Source organism: Melospiza georgiana, chromosome 9 (assembly GCF_028018845.1).
Source record: "Melospiza georgiana isolate bMelGeo1 chromosome 9, bMelGeo1.pri, whole genome shotgun sequence".
Lineage (NCBI taxonomy): Eukaryota > Metazoa > Chordata > Aves > Passeriformes > Passerellidae > Melospiza > Melospiza georgiana.
In genome coordinates, this window is record NC_080438.1 from 20369448 (window position 1) to 20390830 (window position 21383).

A 21383-nucleotide genomic window follows, 5' to 3' on the forward strand; every position below is an offset into this window, starting at 1 on the left:
CTAAAATGTGGAATAGTTGAGATAACAAAATGAAGCCCTGTAGGTCATGTGGTTTCCAGGAGCAGGAAAGTCAGTTCTGCTTACTTAAGCTAATATTCTTTTTAATTCCTTCTCTCTGTCTTGCCTCAGAATAAAAATAGGAGCAGGCAGAACAGAGAATCCCTTCAGCAACATTTTTTGGCAAAAGTCATTGGCTAGAAACGAGGAGAGAGACAATATTGCTCAGCCTGTGTTAAAACACGCTATAGATTTCTATTGCCTCCTTTTAGGATCTTAATATGGCTAAGAATATGTGGCTTGACAAAGGTTAATCACCTGAAATTCTTCACATAAGAAATTGTGTGGATCACAGAAAGACAGAGGAAACATCTGTTGCAGTCAATTTTTATTCAGTTTATGAACTCAGTGTGTCTGGCAGACTCTGGGAACACCAGCAGACCTTTTTGTGATCAGGTCCAAGAGAAAGTGCTGTGCATTCACAGACTTCAGGTATTTTTTAAACTCCAGAAATAAGTATGTGTGACTAGTTTGAGTCAAAATCTTTCACATTTATTCGAAAAGAAATGAGCAGATTACAGAAAGTACTTTGCATTTCTGAAGTGCAAGATGTTTTGCTACTTTATTCCACAGGAATATCTCTCTGTAAAGGCCAGCAAGCTGAAGTAGTTAATTTTACTTCACAATGCAAGTCAGTAGCATCCTTCTTCAAAAAATTACAAAACTGATTTTGTCTAACGCTGATTTAGTTTTTCATCACATCAAAGATATTTTCGCTGTCAATTTATTTTTTTCCTTTATCTTTATATTCTATTGTCTGTATTTTTGTGCAATCTTCATTTGAAGCTGTCTTTGATAGTCTGCCATCTGCAAACATTACTGAGGGAAGCCACAGCATTTGTGGAAGAGAATCTTGGCTGTGCCTGTGAAATGCCTGCACATTTCCACCACAGCTCCCTCCTCTCCTCATCTTTGGATGTGCAGCAGTGGTTTTCCCATCCAAAGGTGTTCAGACTGCACAGCAGTGAAGGGCACAGATGAGTGTTAGTGTTGTGAGACGGTCCTGCAAGGTCTCCCAAGGCCAGCCTCCAGCTGCCCAGCATTCCAAAGCCCAGGACTAGGGTGGTGAAGGAAGTTGTTTGCATTTTAGGTCTTTAGAGGGAGACATCCGCACTGACTTGAGCAAAGGTTGCAGCCAGAAAATGTACACTGAGTTTCGACCCTTTAACTAAAAAACTGTGCCAGGAAGGAGACGTTATGAGGAAGTTCCCTGGAATGATGATGCTCTCAAGTATTTTCTTCTCTTCTTTGTGATGATCCATGTGGTAAACATTCATGTAGACAAATCTGGCATTCTCTTACAAAGATGAGAAAAGCATTGATGAGCACACTCTTGAGAGCAGAGTTAAGCATGATCTCACCTTTTCAAGCACTGGTGTTTTCCATGTATCTTAGTGCTTCTGTTGTTTAAACATACCCAATTCTTAAATATGTATGAAGTTAGGATTTAACAGATAGATCCAGTACCTGGCACCAATCCAAGGTCTAATTCTTAATCTTCTGTACTATGGATATGGTAGATAAATTTCTCAATGGCCAATTTTAAAAACTATTCACTCAAACCCGACATAGCCCATTTCAGCCTCTCTTTAATAGGAAAGCTAATAACTTTTTCTGATGTGGTGCATAAAGCTCTGGTATTTTGTTTTCTTTTTATTGCCAGATGCAAGTGTGTTCCTGTATTTACAGTCAATAAAGCTATCAGTGCTATACACAGGTTTAGATTAATAATTTCAGCCTTTCAGTCTTGGGTATCAGGTTTAGGCACTGCTGTGTTATTTGCATCCCTCAGACTCGTGCTGACTGTCCAAGCAGTTGCAATGTTTCTGCTCAGAGCTGCTTCTACAAGGGGCACAGCCCATTCCAGCATTTTCATTCACATTATTCAGAAGTCATGTCTCAAACAAGCCAGGCAGCACTCAAGTAGTACAAGTGGTGTCTGCAGAAAAGAAAGATGGTGATCCCCAAACCCATTCTTCTCATGCACTTTTGTCTCTGATAGCTCTTTGTACCCTGTTCACACTCTGACTTCCAGTTTGGATAGCTTCAAAAGAGTTGATTCCTTATTAGAACTTACCATCAAAGAACAGGAATTTCAAAAGAGATGCAGTATTACCTGTACATGGGTCATAGATGTGAAATTCTGTGACCTTTCTGAGCCATCAAGTCTAGAGAACATATAAGAAGGAAGAAATACTAGACTTAGTCCTGCTGCCTGTTATATTAGTGAATGTTTATATTGACCCAGAGAGCCAGGTTTTATGTTACCTAGACTTTTCTGTACCTTAAATGTCTTAACAACCCCTTTCTGCCATGAGCAAACCAGTTAGTGATCACATGTACTTTTTTCCCCCCTGTATTTTTGTAATACTTGCAGAAGATAAAATACACCTCTGCCCTAAAGCCACTGCAGTTATTCTGTGTAGAAGACCATGGGCTGGGTTTGCACTTGGGGGAGAATTTGCCACCTCCTCATGCTCGGAATTTATTTTTCTTTAGCACACATTGACTGTCTCCCTTAAGAGCAAGCATACAAATATAAATAGCAAATAAGATATTTCACCAAATATCTTGACACGTTTTACTGGATTTAGATTCACTTTCCACAGTTTCTGTTTCATGCTCACTTTCCTTCATCTAAGAGCAGTCGCAGTGGCAGTATAAAAATAGCTTTTAAATTGAATTTTTCAAGATCCTCCTCTTCTGCTATCTCTTACTGCTTCCCACTTCTCTTCTGATTTTACAATTCTTTCTACTCTTCTCCCTGAAAATCAAGATCTCCTTATGCTTTGCATTACCAGCTGTCAGGCATGATGCTGTATATGCTGATATGCCACTGTGTTAGCTTGCTTTGCCACTGTTGGCAGCACTCTGCTGTCATGCTTAATTGAGACAGAAAGGACTGTTTCTTACTGGAAAATTAATTCATGAAAAACTACCTTTGTTTCTGTAATATAATTGTTTTGAAAGAAATTAAACATACAAAGAAAACTGTATTACAACAAATTAGTCCTTAATTTTGTAAAGGTTTAAGTGTCAAATATGAATGAACTAAACACAGTGAGGCCAACTAATTTAGTGAAATTACAGCCTCAAATTGCCACATGTGATTTGAGCACAAATTCCATCAGCTGAGATGGTTTTTGTATTTGGATTTTTTTCCTGACATAACTAGTTCTGAGCAAAAGGGAATGCATCCCCAGGCATCTGGAAATTATCTCTGGAGGGAATAACCAATTTGCTTGTGTCCCTCTGTGAAAGGGAGAGACAAGGTCAGAAGAATTGTATTGGAGATGATCTTTATCCTGACGTGTTCTCCTCCCTGCAAAAGAGGAGGAAGTAGAACATCCTCTTCTGTGCTGACCTGTTTCTTCCCCCTAGGCCTTTCAATCCCTTGTGCTTTTATGAAGATGACTGCCTTTTGCAGATCATTCTGCCAGTCTAGGAGTGCTGGTGGGCTGCTATTCCTAGGGCTGAAATGAAGGAGCAGTTTTGCAGCAGGTTTCTTTATCTTGGGCACAGAGTGCCCTGATGGGCTTTCTTTGATCCATGGCAAAAGTGACCAAGGTAACCAAGCTGATCTCCTCAAAGCCTGGTGGGGCTGCAGCTGTGCTGGTGAGCCAGGCTGGCATCCTGTCCTGCAGCCACCTCAGTGTCATTGTCACTGTCACTGCGGCCCCTGGCTCCAGTGTGGCTCACCCCAGCTGGAGAATGGCTGTGAGTGGCTCAAGGCTCAGCACCTGCCTGGAGCAGCCAGCTGGGGATGCAGCCCCTGCTTTGGGGGCGAGAATGCAGCCATTTGTGAGTTGTATCACGGGGTTTGATCTTACTGGCCCTGACCTGTCTCTGTTCTTACAGAAATTACTCATTAAAACACACCCTTTGTTCCCACTTGCAGGGGATTTTAGGCTTATCTGCAGGAGAGAAGAATCAAAAGTCTTTTGTGGACTTGACAGTTAGTACATCACTAAACACATATACAAAAAGTCCATGGCATTACAGCAAAAAATTCGAGAAAACAGTCCTGAACTTCTCTTCCAAAACACCTGTGTGTGTGTGTGTGTGTGTAAACATTTTAGAGTGTGGGTATATAAATGTAGATGTTTATTTAAATACATTAGAATGTCCACCTACCTAATCTGTGTTTTATAATTCATTTACATATAAAATATACTGTAGTTCAAGTGATTTTTTTTTTCAGAAAGTAAATTAGAAAATAAAAATAAAATGTCTTTCTTGATGTTGAAAGGCTTCTATCACCTTAATTTCAATTTAAATCTAATTACTTCAAAATGCATGTTTTTACTACTCTCCCCTTCCTCTTTTTTTTTTAGTTAAGCTTCTTAAGGCTTAAAATTATCTTGATAGGGTTTTTTTATGTTTTTTAATCCTTTGTAATTTGAAGGAAAGTCTTTTTTTCTTGTAGTTGACAAGGAGTGTGTTTGACAATACAAGGGAATGCTGATTTTATGTACAAAGAGAAACTGCTAAATGTACAAGGTCCTTGACACAACAGACAGACAAGCTCTTTTTTTGTTTTTCATTTCTGCTAAAATTCATTTATAGTAATTTTCGCTGTTATTTTCAGCTTAAAGTCTTTAATTTTGGGAATTGAGATTTTTTTTTTTAATTTTTAAATTCCCCCAGATTTGCAGTGTCCCTGTAAAAACTTAGAGATAAGCATTCCAGATATTGATGAATATTGTGTTTTGTGTACAGTTGTTTCATATCTAGAACTATGACTAAAAAATGGGCTTAGGTAGCTGGTATCCATAAATCAAGGTGTTGTGTCAGCTAAGAGGCTCCCAGCAAAACAGAAGTAATCTCCATTTCACACTGACTGTGACGTGTTTGCCAGTCAGGACCAATGACAGAAAACAGGGAGGAACTGAGTGGAAAGATTCCTTCTGCACTCTGTGGTGGACTTGCTGAGCCCCCTCTAAGCTCTGGTGGTTGCACTGGACTACAACAGCAGTGTATTTCATGTTAAAAGTATGAATTCATCATTGTCATAGCAATCCCAAAACTCTAAAAACCATATCAGTTAATGAGCTCTATCTGTGGACCAGCTCCAGCAGTTCAGAGCCTGCTTATTTAATTTGTCTTAAGCACATTAAACGGTTCTGGGCAGGCTGTGACTATGATCTTTGAAATATTGCTGTGTTTCTTTTGTTCTCTGCTTTTAAATTTCTTATACAGTAAGACTTTCATACTCTGTTCATTAAAAATTTCTGGATATTCAGACTCTTATTTGAGCTTAAAGCCTTTCAAACCACAGCAGAAATTCAGTAGTGGGAAAGGAGAGAGATGTGCACTTTGTCCTCTCTTTTTCCACAGCCTGTTGACTCCCAGTGCAGACACTAAGCCTGGAATTTCTGACTCTTACCTGGCAGCTGGTCTGCAGGTCAATTAACCCAGCAAGTACAAATCTTTTTTGACTAGAATAGGTATAAGGTTTGAGCCTGAAAAATAATGTCTTCACCACAGTTTTTGTCTGAAAATAATTCTACATCAGCTTAGAGAAGGGCCTTGTTTTTGTCAGGACCTTTTTTCCCCTTCACTTCTTGTCAAAGTGCTCAAATTCCAATATTCAGAAGTCTTCAGAAAAATAGAGGAATGGCTGATGAAAAACTTGTGTGATACTTTGAAAATGTAACACATGCTGTGCAGCTCCAGTAGATGAAAGCAGCTTGGCTGAAGGGTTTAAAACATGCTTTCATATTAATCTACTATCATGTAAATATTCTTTTAAGACACTGCTTATGGATTCCAATTCTTCAGCTGCCACCATAGCTTATTCAAAGTTTGAAGGGTTATGATATATATTCTTTGTGAAGTATTCGCTCTATTTTTTTTTCCCACACTAGCTTTTTGGCTTTTTGATAACCAGGACTACACACTACTGTACTGGCAAATGCATGAATATTTGTGGTGTTCGACTTCTACCACATCTAAACACTGCTGTGCACTTGCAGCAAAAATGGGGAAATGGTGAATAATCCCTCCTGCCTTTTGAGATGGTCATATTTGAGTTATGTTGGCAGGATTGAGTGAAGAAGCTTGTATTGTTAACAGTGCTGAATCTGCTCTGTAAATGCATAGGACTTTTTTTCCATGGGGATTTCAATCCAGCTTTCACCAGTCCTTGTTCACCTAAAATGAAATTTAAAGGTTTTCTTAGGTTTCTGCTGCTAAATTTGTTCTTTGTCAGGGAAAAAAATGCACAATGTTATGAACATTTCTGCTTACTGTAAATTTGTTCTTTCACTCAACTTCATAAGAAATACATTCCATTATTGTCGCAAAATACACTTTTTCTTCATCCTTAAGCAAAACAGTGTCCTGAAACACATAATTTCATTATTTAATTTGGTAAACATTGTACTAATTTGACATACGTGAACTTTCTTTCTTCCTAGGTTTCCAGAGGAGGAGTTGGCAACAGAGCCACTAAAATATGCTGAACAACTTCCTGTAGCTCAGATAATACACCAGGTAAGTCTTTCCATTTAAAAAATTCCTTTGAAAATAAAGAACATCTGTAATACTTAAACTGCTTTTCTAGGTCACACAGAATTAATGTCCTCATGCTGGAAGTATGTATAAACAAGATACTCTTGTTCAGATGACAACTATTAAATTATAAAAGTCTCATTCTGAACATGGCAACGAAAAGATGCTTGCTGTATGACATGGTTAACACTTCAGAGCTACTTGTTAAAGTTGTTGTGTGTCTGCTGATAGAGAAGAAAAAAAATCCATTAATTTCTCCAAATTTGCATCTTGACCTAAATCGTATTTCCCTTCCTGAAAAAGCAGCCAAAGTATGGAGTCATTATCGTGGAATAATTGTCATGATGAGTTGAGCAGGGAAAACAATCTTTCCTCCTAATACAATTCTGAATTAGCACCATTTTATTTCTAACTATAGTAGTATCATCATGCTTTCTGCTTTGAACAGGGTTTTTTTGTTTTGCACAATTTAAAAAAAAAGGTTCCTATTTTTCCTAGATTGTGCCTTCTAACTTTGTCTTTATTTAAATGCAGTACTGTGGTATTGATTTAAGTAAACAAATGAGGAATGATGTGGACATACAAGCTGGAATTAAAGTTTTTATTGTAACATGTCTCCCCCAATTCATGGCAAGGAGGAAGAAGAGATCTTTTCTGTGCAGAAGATTCTATATTCCCTTCTTGCTCTTTCCTCAGAGTTCAAGGCCTGCTTTTCCATCCATCCTGCTGGGTAGATCAGGTACCCAGTCTGCATTCAGGTGTGTCCTCATTCTTTGCTGTCAGCCACAGAGGGTTCTGCCTGTTGTGTGGAAAAGCTTATGGCCAAGTAGCACACATAAAACTTGTGTCAGACATGACTGGGGAGACTTAGCATTCCCCTTCTTGGGGACGCCTTAAAGGAAGGCTAAATGACCTATTCTGTTGCATTAATTTTGATTTTTTTCAGAATAAAATAAATAATTGTTAAACTTATAAAACTATAACGTTATAGATGTGAGTCCTGCTTCAGGGATAAGTAATTACAGTTTTCTTAAGTCAAGGCTAAACAGGTCACATTAGTGTTTTCCTAATGGTATCTTGGCCCTATGGAATCTTCCAGGTAATCAAGTATGCTCTGAAAAACTGACCTGAAATTTGGGGAAGATGATGGCAGTTTATGTTGGGAGACAAAATGGTGCAGTCCATTCACTGCCTTGAGATAAGAAAATTTCCAGACTGAAAACTGGGACTTGGTACTGGTCAGAGTAGCACTAAGCCAGAGAGGCAATGTTAGATAAAGCTGTGGTTTCAGACTCAGCTGTTTTTAAATGCTTCAGGATCAAAAGGAGCAAATAAAAGTCCACTAAGTCCCTTAATAGAATTTTGTAAACAACTTTTTGTGTATTAATTATTATCATAGATCTTCCCAAATACCTTTGTCAATAAGTGTTTTAAAGCATTGAGTTCATGCTGCAGGCAGTGCTGGTTTTACCTTAAAGGAAACATAAGCTTTATTTTAAAACCTTCAAGTGTACAAGCCTTTCCTGCAAGTTGTAAGCACAAGGGATTTTAAAACTTTTGGCTGAAATCTGCACCTTCGGGAAGAATTTCTGATGTGTTCAGAACATGGAAGATTGGAAATCAGGACCAGTTTGTATGTCAGGAACTCCCTGGTGTTGTCAGAGCTTCAAATGACCCAACAGCCTGCAAATGTCACATTTTAAATTCTGTCTTCATGCCTGACTCTCAGCATAAATGAATTAAACAGCAGAGCAGGCAGCCAGTCAATATGTTCTTAACAGTGAGAGTGAGCAATGAAACAGTTTGGGGGTTGTTTGGAATCAGTAAATAGAAAGTGCATGGAATGGCTCTCCTAGAGGAAAAGCTCAAATAGGAAACAGAATTAACCTTTAAAATGGTCGAGCAGACCAAATGTCATAGCAATATTTTTACAGCATTAGGTGGGTAATAACCACAGAGTGTTCATTTGGCCAGTGTGTGTTACACTGCAATAGAGTATTGTGCTGTGCAAAGGCAAAAAGCTGGGTTCATGTGCTCTTATCTGTCTGCTCAACTTGCCAGTAGTACAGAGCTGGGGTCTGCACAAGGCAGCAGAGCAGAGCCAGCAGAACTGTGAATGTCTTGGATGCAGAGAGGGCAGATAAGGGAACACTGTTCAGCTGTGGGGACAGGAGTTTGGCACCATGCCCTGGTGTGTGTGAGGCTGATGCCCTGCTGAGCTGCCACCAGCTGAGCATCACTGCACCAGCATCGTGCTGAATTAGCTCTGCTGAGAACCCCTTGTACCCTTCTGCTGAGGGACCTGGCAAACTGGGACAAGTTGTGCAGGGGCCTTGTTTATATGAAAAGGATTTTTTTGCTCTAAGAATAAAGAAGGAAATTATAAGAAGCTAAAAAAGTGACAAGAGTAAAAACAGTGAATAGTATTTGTGGTGTTATGATGCTGCATCCACATGGATACATACGTACTCTAGACATATATAACAGCATCAGTGCTGTGTACTTATAGCATAAATATACATTAAAATTTCACAGTGGTGGACAGGTATCCTAAATTAGTATAATGTATAAAGTACATTTTAATTATACTTTTTAGCCAACATAGCCACTACTACTATCCAGCTTTAAAATTGGATAAATTTATTCTCCTGAACACTACTAAAATACTCTTTGTGCTTTTAACTGAAGTAAGAAGCCTCTAGTGCTTGGAAAAGGAATGCAGTCATTAATATAAACTTGTAAAAGTAGAACTTTCAGAGTAATGCCCACATACATAAGACAACCTTTTTAATGAGATTCCCTCTGTACAGCCATGCATACGATGCTGCTATTTACAATATGTTTATGCTAGTTAGAATAAGGCCAAAAAAAAACCCCAAACCAAAACCCAAACTAAAAAGAGGAGAAAAAGAAGATTATTTTAATTCTGCACTTGTCTTTAGTCAAAACAGGTCTGGTGGAAGAACAGGGCAAACTGCATTTGAGAAGATTGTTTCCATTTATCATAAATTATATTCATTGCTGGCCTTGCAGCTCAGCAAATCATTTTAATAAAAGTACCTAACTTCAGTGCCAGTGCTTGTGCTTGGAATGTCACTGTGTGTTAACATACTTGGCCTAATCAGGATTTAGGATATTGAAGAGACTTAAATTGTTATAGGTGTCTTTCTGATGGAAAAATGTTTTATTGATGAAAGGCACATTTCAGCAGATAAACACTAGATATCCTGATCGTGTTATAATTGAAAACAAAATGAAACAGCAAATTCAGACCACAATCAACTTGCATACTTATTTTAGTCCATTTCAAACCATTAAGCAGATAAATGAACATGCTGTTAAACCAGGATGATATTTCAGGAAAGTGACTTGCAGCCTGTAGTGGAAATTGCACAATACTTGAAATCTGACATGGCTTACAGTTGCAGATTTACTTAAAAATAAGGAGTTCCTTAGATATTTTTTTCATGGGTGGAATGTTACATGCAATATCCAATTAACATAGATAGAGTTTCCTTTTGGAGATATCAGTTTGTTTTGTAGAAGTTTTACCCTGTGCTTTTGTGTTGCCTCTCCAGGAGCAGGCTCAGTGGCAAGTGCCTTCAGTGATTGCAGGAGCTGCTGGGAAGCTGTGCTGACCCTTGGAGGAGGTGTCTCTGTTCAGGGTCTGGTGGAGCAGTGGGAGCTTGGCTCACCCCAGCCTTGGGGAGTGAGGGGGAGCTGCTCTGTGGATGTTGGCTCCAGTCACCATAGGGAAATTAAACGGGAAATTTATGAAAGATGATGGGAGGGGGATCTCCAGAGTTAAAAATGCACAGCTTGATGGCCATCAAAGGATGCTGCAGGGTTGCAGTTCTGCAGTAATTCTTGCAGGAAGGCCTTTGTTTCCATCATTTCTGTGCTTCTGTGGCAAGTGTGCAGCCATTACCCATCCCATCCTTCCCCCAGAAAAAATCCTTTTGCTTTGAAGATCAATTTTTTGTTGATTCTCAGGGCCTCATTCTCACGTTGTAGAGGGTGGTTAGTTTATTGCACTTGTTGTTGTGATTCTGGTTTCATGCTGATTTAATTGACAGAGGTTTTCTTCAGCGGCATTTGCCAGAAATTGTTGAAACAGTATTAAGAAAATAGAACACACTATGTTGTATAGATTTTTTTTTAATATCCCTTTATTATCTATAACACAACAATTTTAGCTCTCAGACTTAAAATATTTTCACAAACATTAAAGTGGTTTACGATCTGTGTGAAACGTTCAATATGAAAAGTAACCCATCACATGGTGAGACAGTCTTGAAAACACAACTTGAAAATTCAGGGATCACACCAGCTCCTTGTCCATTGCCTTGTAGCTGCTCTTTGGCAGTTTATACAGTTCAGGAGTTCCCCTCACTCCCAGTCTGCTTCTGTCCTGATGGTGGTGTCTTTGTTCCTATAAATGTTTTATAAAGCCATTAGTGTCCAGAACTTTGGCTAAGTGTGCAACATGTTTAATAGCACAACAGTAACCCAGATTTTTATTTTTATTTTTGTTGCAGACAGGAGGTTTTGTTTATGAATATTAATTTATTAAAAATTTTACAGTACTTTGATAAGTGAGACTTGCATTTTACTGTGTCTTTACAGGCTAAGAGGTTCAAAACCAACTTGTAATACTTAGATGTCTCAGGTTTGATGTGCAAAGTTTTAGACACAGCTATTTATACATTCTTTGAAAATCCATTCATGTAGCTGTGTTTGAAAATAACTTTGAAGCATAGCTTGCTTTTTAGAACTCTGGTCATGGTATTCAGCTGAATGATGTCAGAGATAAAATACAACCTTTCACCAAAAGGTCCAAGTTCTGCTGCACCTGCTAGCACAGACACAGGTCTGCTCAGGCAGGGATGCTTTTCTTTGTCAAAAATGGATTTTGTCAGGATGATTGAAAATTGAATTTTTCATACCAAATATTAAAAAGTACACTGACTTCAGAGTCTAGTTTTATTTTAACAAAATACATCACTTGACTTCCCACCAAAAAGCCTTGTGACATGTCAGCCTGCCCTAGGACACCTCAGGCTGTACCACTGCAGTGCTGAGCAACGTGCTGAAGACAAATGCTGTCCCCTTGCCATGGCCCCTTCTTGTAGCCATTTTGGAGTGTCTGGAGAACAGCAACCTGTCCTGCCAGGGCTCTCACCTGTCTGGTCCAGACTACAGGTGAGGAAAGCTGTTTCTGATGTACATCATGGAAATGTGCTGTGTGCTCTTCCTCACCAGCTCACCTGAAGTGGTTTTTGGGGCTCAGGCATTCTGTGCAGAGCTAAACCCAGGTGTGCTGTACCCCTTCTGCTGAACCTTTCTTCATCTAGGGCACTTGGAATGTATTGCAGTCAGAAATTAATGTGTCTGCTATGTTTGGGGGTTTTCCATTTCTTTTCTGTATTAAACATATGTTTGTGAATTGTTTAACCTAGAGGTGATTTGGCTACATTTTATAACTATAACGGAAGGGGTCTCAAGTGGAATCATGACTGGATGTCATCCAGCACATAAGAACTTGCTTTTTCCCTAAATTGTAGACAGTAAATAGACTTAACTTCTGTTACTGCTGGATAAGTTAGGAATTGCTTAAATCTTTTGAGCTTTCTTTAAATTGAATGCTGTCTAGTAGAAAACTTGGTACTCAAAAGGATCAGAAGAAAAAGAGCTATTACTGCACACTTTGGCCAACCAAACCAAATATGTCATAGAGCAGCAGAGGTATTCCTGCCAACACTTTGTGCTACTTGGTGCATATAGGTGCTTTGAAGTTCACTCCCTGAGATTTCTTCTAATCCTAAGTTTGATTCAAAAAGTTGAGGTGCAGAATCGTGCTATGTGTATGAGTCATGTAATACATTAAGAATGGCACAGTCCCCTGCTTCTCTGACTCACTGCAAGAAATCACCAAACACAATCTTGACTTGGTTATAGATGGTACAGATCTTTTACTGGCATATCATTAAACCAGAGATTTTTCAGGCTTTTTTTTCATCTAGTGAACTTCTGCAGAGACAGGAATGGTACTCAGGAGCTTCAAATGTAATCCAGTAGTCAATACAAACAGGTTGTCTCTTTTCTTTTCTTCTTCAGAAATTGCATAGCTCATTAGCCACATGAAACTTCACAACATTCCTGAAATACAGTTTATCTGAGTACAGCATAAAGTATTTTTGTAAAATAGAGACAACGTAATTTTTAAAATTCGCTGTTGTTTTTCTCACCAGTTTTTTCCAATCACAGAATACCATGATGTGGAGTTAGCATAAATTACTAATCATTTGTTTTTACTGAAAAGACAGGGCTGCTTCTGTTTTGTTGTTTTTCATCTGACCATGATCTTCCCTCTTGGAAGCAGAGATGTAGTAAAACAGTCTCTTCTCTTCCATCTTCCCATTAAAGGACTCTTGTGGGTGATCACTCTCTGCCTATCCAGGACCATTATTTTACTGTTTCTCAATCACAGGGGAAGTTCTGCTGGTTTATCTCTTTGTTGTTGAAATATTACATGGAATTTCTTCTTAGTCTTCCAGACAGAATAAAGATAACTATCTGAGAATTATTTTTCTTTCAAATGCTGCCCTCCAAATCTTAAAAATTTAGCAGCAATGATGGGGACCTTTGTTTCTGTATGGCTGGAGTGCCAAAGTATTAATGCATGGGGAGCTCTTCCTTTGTCTGTACACAGCACTGCTCAGCAGAGCCAGAAAAGACCCATGAGTGCTTTTTGTTGCTGACCAAGGATTACAGGGGAACTGAATGTAGTATTAGATTTTTTCAATTATAGCTGAATACAATGGATTGGATAACTAAATGCATTGGAAGGTATCTTGCATGAGGAACCTGAACAGTCAGTTGTGTGGTTCTTGTTTTTAACTGTTTCATACTAGAAATACCACGTTGAATGTTTTCTGTAAGCCAAGAAGGGAAAATGTTACCTGTTCCAGCATCCCAGAGACGTTTGAGATGGTGTTTGGTAACTTCTTCTTGCCAGAACTATTGCATGCATGCTCCGCCTATTCTTCCCTGTTTATGCATTAAAACATGCCCTTTTACGTCCTTCCATTTTTAAAACATGAAACCAAAGTGTATTTTAAAGAATGACCTGTTTTTCCTCTTACACACTATTAAGAACAGTTCATTGAGCACTTCTCAATATGTTCTGTTTGATGTGTATGTACATTATGAGCTCTGGGCATCAGTAGAATCCTGTCTCTGCTGTCACATCTTGGAATGTGACTTTATCCCCTCTTCACAGAAATGGCTCCCAGCAAGGTGACAGCAACCCCCAGGCCGTGCTCTCTCTCAAAACCAGTCTCCTCTTCAGGGAGATGCAGTAGCAGGCAACTGATGCAGTGTTTTCAAAATGACTGTTTTAGGCTGCCCAGATCCTGCAGTTTGGATGAAGAAGTTTTACCTCTGATCTGTCAGTTTTCAGAGGTCATGTTTCTTTTCTCTTTCTGAGCCTGTGAAACCCTGACATGTACAGATTGGCATTTTATCTCCATTCTTCTTTGGCACAGGATGGGAGATCAGTTTGACAGACAGCTTGGAGCAATTTAAGGGGCTGCCCCTCAAGTGGCCACACTTCACTTTCACCAGTGCTGGTAGAGTCCTGTGCTCATTAAGCACAGCAATGGTGCAAAGTACTGCTTGAAAAAAAAAGGGCATTTTCATCCTGGCTGGATATGTGACTACAGAATTTTTAAAGCCAACTAGGATACATAGTATCAGCTAAAACTGATAAAGTGTACTTGTATTCCTGAAAGTTTTTGTTTATATTGCTCATGAGCAGATGAGAGTAAAAATAGCTGTTACTGTGGAAAGTTAAAATGGAAATAAATTTGAGGCTTTTGTGCATATCATGGGAGTGCTCAGTTTGCCCTTGAGAATACTGCTAATATGAGGCTTTATATGTGACTGTAGCCTCATCCATTTTGTGGATTATGAGACATCAGTTTCATACCCACCTGCATATAGAATTGTCAGATGTACTATTAAAAAATATATGAAAAGATACCCTGGCTCTATAGTAGCTATAATTGTTAGAGGTGCTGCACTGGATTTGCAGCTTCTTTAAGAGGTAATTCCTGTAACCGTTTCTTTTTAATAAGCACTATTTAAGATGTAAAATGAAGGAAGATGTTCAGGAAATGACTGTAACATGACAGGCTTTATAGAGTGCTGTAGATCTCTGGGGTTTACTCATCTGAACTTCAAATAACTGCATTTCAAGGGTCGATAGTAACGGTATAGCCATGGACTCAAAAATTATTATTATATTCCTTATATTCAAAAAATTGATTTACTTCTTGTCAGCTGAAGCAGCCACGTGTTTGAAGATCCTGTGTGCACAAGCCTTTCAATATGCACTATTGATGTTTCTGTGTTTTTGTTTTGGCATGGGACTGATTGTGCCATGATCCCCTTTTGTTGTTCTTCAGGATGTGCTCACAACCGTGATTTCAAGGCGATGGTTACTGTTTCTATTGTGCTTTATCTGTGCTCAGAGCTTTACAGAAACAGACAGGTTCAGAAATGCTTAGAGCTTGAAGTAAACTTCACATAGCAGGTTAGCAAAAAGCAAACCAAGGTTAACAGCAAGAGGTTCTGATTTGCAGACTAAGGCTGTAAAGGACCATTATGTTGATCTCTTCTGACTTTCTGCACAAAGCACACAGATACTTTATTTATATTCTCCCTTCTTTGTGGCTGTATTGACATCAGGAAGGATAACTAGAAGAAGGGTTTGAGCAGATGCTGGGAGATGTTTATTCAAAACATCATAATTATGGGGGGAATAAAACTGAGCAGGATAATTGGGGCATGTAAGAACATATTTGTGATTACAGCAAATATTCACAGTACTGCAGCTGGTACTGAAGGACCAACATGTACAGGTCCCATAGGTCTCAGTTACTGACATCATGTGAACTGTTGCACCCTGCTATAGGTAAAACATCAATAGCTGTCTCACTTTGTTTGGGGCAGATGATATTAGAACTGCTGCTGTCACTGCAAATGTAAGGAGGCTATTTTTGAGTTCTGTGCTTTGAGAATCTTTGCTCTCCTCTGTGGTCATAATAAGCTTGGCTAATGTCAGCTTTTTTCCTAAAATTATCTCTTCAGCCATTTTCACTCTCAACAGTTTAGTCCTCTCTTAGGCATATAAATCACTTTTTTCATCATTCCTTGCTTCCATGATATTTTTATGTGATATATTGGTCTGCATTCATTCACATTTGTTATTTATAAGTTGAAATTCTTAGATATTCTGAGTCTTTTTGGATTTGTCTGCACTGGGTCCCATTTACTTGCTGTTCCTTCAAATATTGGAAAAGGGAATGCTATTTAGGGCAGGGAAGTGAGTTGTCTCCAGTGGGGATAACTGAATAGCTTTTTCAGTACATAATGGTATGCAAATAATATACCTCTGCCTCTCATGGGAACAGACTAAAGAACTGCACAAGCTGTCTGTGACCTTAATAGGTTTGCAGGCATCAGAATAGACCCCTGACTTTTGCTGAAGCAAAGTGTGTGATGTATAAATACTTCAGGTGTGTTTCAGGGCTAAGCAGTGCTGTGGAAAAACTGTGAATTGAGGATGTGGTCCACACAGCTTCGTGTGAATGGCAGTGTATCCCAGCAATACAATACAGCTGATGCACAAGCAGTAGGTTTTAATAGTAGTGACCATTAATAAAACAGATGATGCTTAAAACATGCTAATTCATTGTGTTGTAAGAGTGTCTTCATGTACAGTACAAGATGAGGCTGCAAAACACACGAAAATGAGAGGTAAGCTGCTCCATTTGTCTGGTTTTATGTTTATGATGTTTTATATGTAAAAGTACCTTTTAAAAATTTTTCTTCTTTTTAGTTTATTTTATTACAGGTTCTAGAGCAATTCAGGAAACAGATGCTGCATTTAAAAAAGCTTTGATTTAGTGAGGCTTTCTGTGCAAGAGAATGCATCCTTCCTAAAACTTCATTTTACTTAAATTAACTTGTATTTCCACTGAGGATGGCTTATATTAAGCACAAAGGGAGGCTTAGCAGTTTAGACTTCCATCAAATAAACTGCATAACTAAAAAGGGAAGATGCCAAGCCTCACATACTTGTACTTGAAAGAATTGTGTTCTCTCTCGTGGGAACTCGAGATTAGAGAAATTATAAAGGCTTTGCATAAAAACAGGGAGTTAGAATTAATTTTTGCTTAAGCGGGGAAGTGTCAAAAGCCTATTATGGTAATTTTTCAATTTTGTCTTAACTGTTCACACATTTTAAAATAGTTGTACAACTGAGTGGAAGCATAATTGATGTGTTGTGGTTTCTTTTTCCTTTCCTTGGGCCATCATAAAACACAGCTTAGGTGCACTTAGGCATGGAAGAAGTAGGTGTGCTAATTAAGTAGATGAAAATTTTCATATCATAGTGAGAAAATTTACCTAATGGATTGGAATAGTACTCCAAGAATGGTTCCCCTATTCTTAATTACATCCAAGTACCAGATATCAATATTACATGAAGACAATTAAGCCACAAAAACCTTAGTGAGAAGACATAATTCCTAGCAGTAGAATTACAGGGTTGTAGAGACTATAATGTTTATTACTATTATTATTATTATTATTATTATTATTATTATTATTATTATTATTATTGTTGTTGTGAACAGTAGCACTATAAGTCTACATTTAAAAGAAATTACTTTATTCATTGTCTTTTGATGTAGAGTAAAAGCTGAAGATATTGTGGAATGAAGAGCTACTGCTACAATAATTTTTTTAATCTTTCTTAAATTAAAAAAATATAAATCTTGTCTATATCAGAACAACCAATAAACTGCTGTGGTGTAGTAATTCAAAATTTATGGTTGACATAGAATAAATTTTAGGACTTCTCTAGGTAACAGAAGACTGATTTATCAAATCCTTTTGATGGTAAATCAAATCTCTTTTTCTTTTATTAGATACAGTATTAACAAAATGGATACTGTTCCAGAGTTACTTTTATTTTGGTGATCAGCTTTGCTGTTCCATAGGAGAACTCTTTGGACCAGGCTTTGCATTAGGAATGAGATTTACTGGCAAATGTAAAGTAAGCAGTGCTCCATGGTGGTCACTGGTTAGTGAGACACTGGTTTTTATATGCAGAGAAAGGGCCCCTGTCCTAGCTTACAGCTGATTTTTCTGCAGAAGCCTGTTTGGGCTATGAAAATGCTGCCTTTGGCATCCCCAAATGACACCCAGCTTGTTTGGCCAGATTTTTTCTGGCTTTGTGTGCAGTAGAAACTGATAAAAGGACAGAGATTTGCTGTGTTGCAGGAATGAGGCACATTCTGCTTCAGCACTTTGCTGGTGCTGCTGAATGGCTTCTGTCAGAACCCACTTGCAGTGTCTCTTCATGCACCTTGGAGGGGTCTGATTGTTCTTAGCCCTTCTCTCCCCAAAGCTGTGTTTGGGAATTACCTGACTAAAAGTGTTGTCCTGCAGTTTTGGTGGGATGAGCCTGGGGGGAAGGCTCAGCAGCCACTGTGGCTGATAACAGATCTCTGCTGTCTGATGGGTTGTATTTGTGTCCCTGGAATAAAACGGCAGCAATAACACAGCCAAGTGTGAGTATGGGTGTGTGTTGGGTAGAGGAAAGGAGAGGATGCTGTAAGGTCTGTAGGCAAAGGGAAATGTATTTAGTAGTCTTTATTCTTATTGCATTGCTTGATGTTGCACAGCATTGGTGTATCTATAAGCACATGTGTCATTTGAGTGTAAGACTAAATTTTGGACCCAGTTTGTGTTACCTATCACTAAATATATGCTGGATGGGGACATTCCTGTATCAAACACATTACTGAAGTATTTTATAGTACATTGTCCAAGATGCATGATTTAATTCCATTTTCTGGTGTCTGTTCAGTGTTGTGTAACATTTACATTTCTCATATAACCTTGTACAGTGCTTATTAATCATTACTTTTTTATTGTTTACACATGAAAGCTTCCCTGATAGACAGTGTTTATTTAAATGGTATTCCAGTGAGTAGTAAAATTAGCAGTAGGAGTTTTGTTAGGTCTTTTTTCTTCTATCCACCGTACTTCTTCTGAGCTTATGCAGTATAAAAAGTAGGTGTTACCAATAAGCTCACATTGATAAGGAAAAATATAAATGTTATCAATCTTGATATATTTTGTGGTGCTGTGACAGCAAATACCTTTCTGAACACTTTTCCTCAGGGGAAGGCACTGTTAGCTCCAAATATATTCACACATTTATCCCACTTAACCATGTAATCCTAGGTGTTATTGGTGATTTTTTTGTGTTAAGTTAATTATGTTTTGTTTACTCTCCAGTAGCATGCTGTGAGGAGCACAGAAATGTAACTCACGAGCTCTTGACAGGACTGATGAATGGCCACAGACAGAGATATTGGCAGGCTGCTCTCTAGTGCTCTGTCTAGAATTGTTTTCCTAAATAATTCAGAGGGTTGAAATTTGATGAAATCATTTCCATTTGAAGAATGAATGGAAGGGGTAAATGAATGAAGGCTCTGGTAATGGAGCAGTTGTGTTTATATGTTGGACAGTCAAGACAGCATCCTGCATCATGGTTCCTGTGCAAATTCCTTGCATGGGGTTGTGATTGAGCCTTGTGCAAGTGATTTCTTCTGTCATGGTGGGCGTTCCTGTGAATTAGTCAGTGATTTCATTATTTTCAGGAGTGCTTAACATGAAAGCCCATCTACAAATACATGGCTGACTCATGGGTGATGAGTGGTGCTTAGAGGGGACTGAATGACAGCTGGACAGTGGAGCAGTAACCTGTGGTTAGTGTAGATGGAGGCAGGAAAGCTGCAACTGCTTTGCCCCTAGATAGAACCATGTGTGATTTCATCTTTTTTAAAGACTCTCTTGGAAGCTGTTGATTCTGTACCTGTCACTGCTGGTCTGGGAGGGTGTTGGGAGGGTGTGTCCTCAGCTGCACTCATCCATTCTTCTGGGAAGATGCTCTCTGTGAGCCCCACATGGCATTTGACTGATGAGCTGAGTCATGCAAATGTCACGTGGGAACAATGATTATTTATGATACCATAAATCTGCTATTCTTTCTTAATGCTTACAAACACTCTGTGCAGGAATGGATCTGCTCTCTGAGACTCCTTGTCCTTTGACATACTGAGTGTAACAGAAATGGCTTTTTTGTGGAGCTGTAATTATGTGCAGCCACTAAATAGGTGCCTGTATGACTGCCATGTCCATGTTTTATGATTTGTTTTCTATAGCAGCTGGGGTACTCCGAAGTATTGAGTTGATATTTCAGAGCAAGTCTATCTCCTTTTCCCATAAGAGAGTACATACAACATAAACTTGGGTAAGAACACTTGTTTGGCTTATGAGTACAAAACTACTGAATACAGAATCACCTGTAAAAGGTGGGTGGTGGTGGGGAACAAAGTGGTCTGTCACCAGCTGTTACTCACTGGTTTGTCACTGAAAATGAAAATGAAATGCAGTAAAAGTACAGCCATTCTTGATGTTGCTCTTATAAGTGTGAAGGCATCTTTTGCCTCAGCCCTGCTTCTCCCTCCATTCATTTTGTCATGCCTGCCTTTTGTAATGCTGTTTCAAGCTGTGCAAGCTGGAGCTAGAAAAATGTGAAGCTTTACTGCACATGCACATAATGCAGCACAGGGCTTAGGGTAATGGAGAACATTTTAAATTATAGCTGTAGAGATTTGAGAAATGGACATTAAAAACTATGTGTATAAGGATTTCAAATGTAGCTGTTGAAGTATTTGATTAGATCTTGTACTCAATGTGGCATACTCAGTATGAGAACTAATGCAGTCTAACATCTGTTGTTAATGCAGCCTGTCACCTGGCAGTAAATGAATAGATACTTACGGGACGTGCAGACACAGAAGTGTGATTGGAACCATCACTACTACTTTGAAAGAAATAGCATAATAATTTATTAACATCATGGTTTTTCTATATAAACAGAAAAAAACCTTTGATTGAATATGAATACTCAGAATGGCACTTCATCACGGAAGTTCTAAGCATACAATTAATTTTATAGGATTAGGAGTAAAACCTTCCTTAGAAAAATTGATTTAAAAGCATTTGAGTGGACTCACCTTGTGGTTCAGAGAGATGCTAAGGGAAATCCAAGTCAGAGTTCCTAGGAGGATGTAGGAGGGCTGTGCTCCTCAGAAGGGCTGGGCTGGATGAGGCTGCTACTTGGAATAATGGTCCCAGATGAAGCAGGTGGGAGCCCATGAGTGCACGTGCCCCCATGTGGGGCCTTGGCTCTGCAGAGCTGAGAGGCTGGCTCTGCCACTGGCAGTGCAATGCTGAATTTGTGTGAACAAGACCTGCACAGAAGAAGACTGAGACAATCTTTTCCCAGGGGACGGTGAGCAGTGCATGCTCTTGGAAGAACAGTGCTCTGATGTGGCTGCAGACCTTGTTTGGGATGGGACACTTCACTTCTGTCTTGGCACAGACCACCCGACTCCTTCCTATCCCTTGCACAACTGCCTGACCCTTCCTCCTCACAGCACAGCCAGCAGACTCTTCCTCCTAGCAGCCAACCCACTCTCTGTGACACCCATCCTGGCTGGACATAGCTGTGACCTGTGGAGGGCAAGGCTGTTACAGTGCAGCTCATTGGGGTGAGCTTGCTTGCAATCCATTCTGCTACACTCCCAGAATAGCTTGGCCCTATTTACACCACAGTATTTCTGTGAATACAAAATATTCTTGTCCCTCTAGCAGCCTTCACCTCC

General features: G+C 39.0%; 1 protein-coding gene across 1 annotated transcript in view; it reads left to right on the forward strand.

Moving 5' to 3' along the window:
• Positions 1 to 21383, forward strand: part of PIGK (phosphatidylinositol glycan anchor biosynthesis class K) — a 65795-nt gene that overhangs the window by 36392 nt on the left and 8020 nt on the right. Inside the window, 1 exon segment of the mRNA XM_058029755.1 lies at positions 6477 to 6552. Within this exon segment, the coding sequence (XP_057885738.1) occupies positions 6477 to 6552 (76 nt within the window).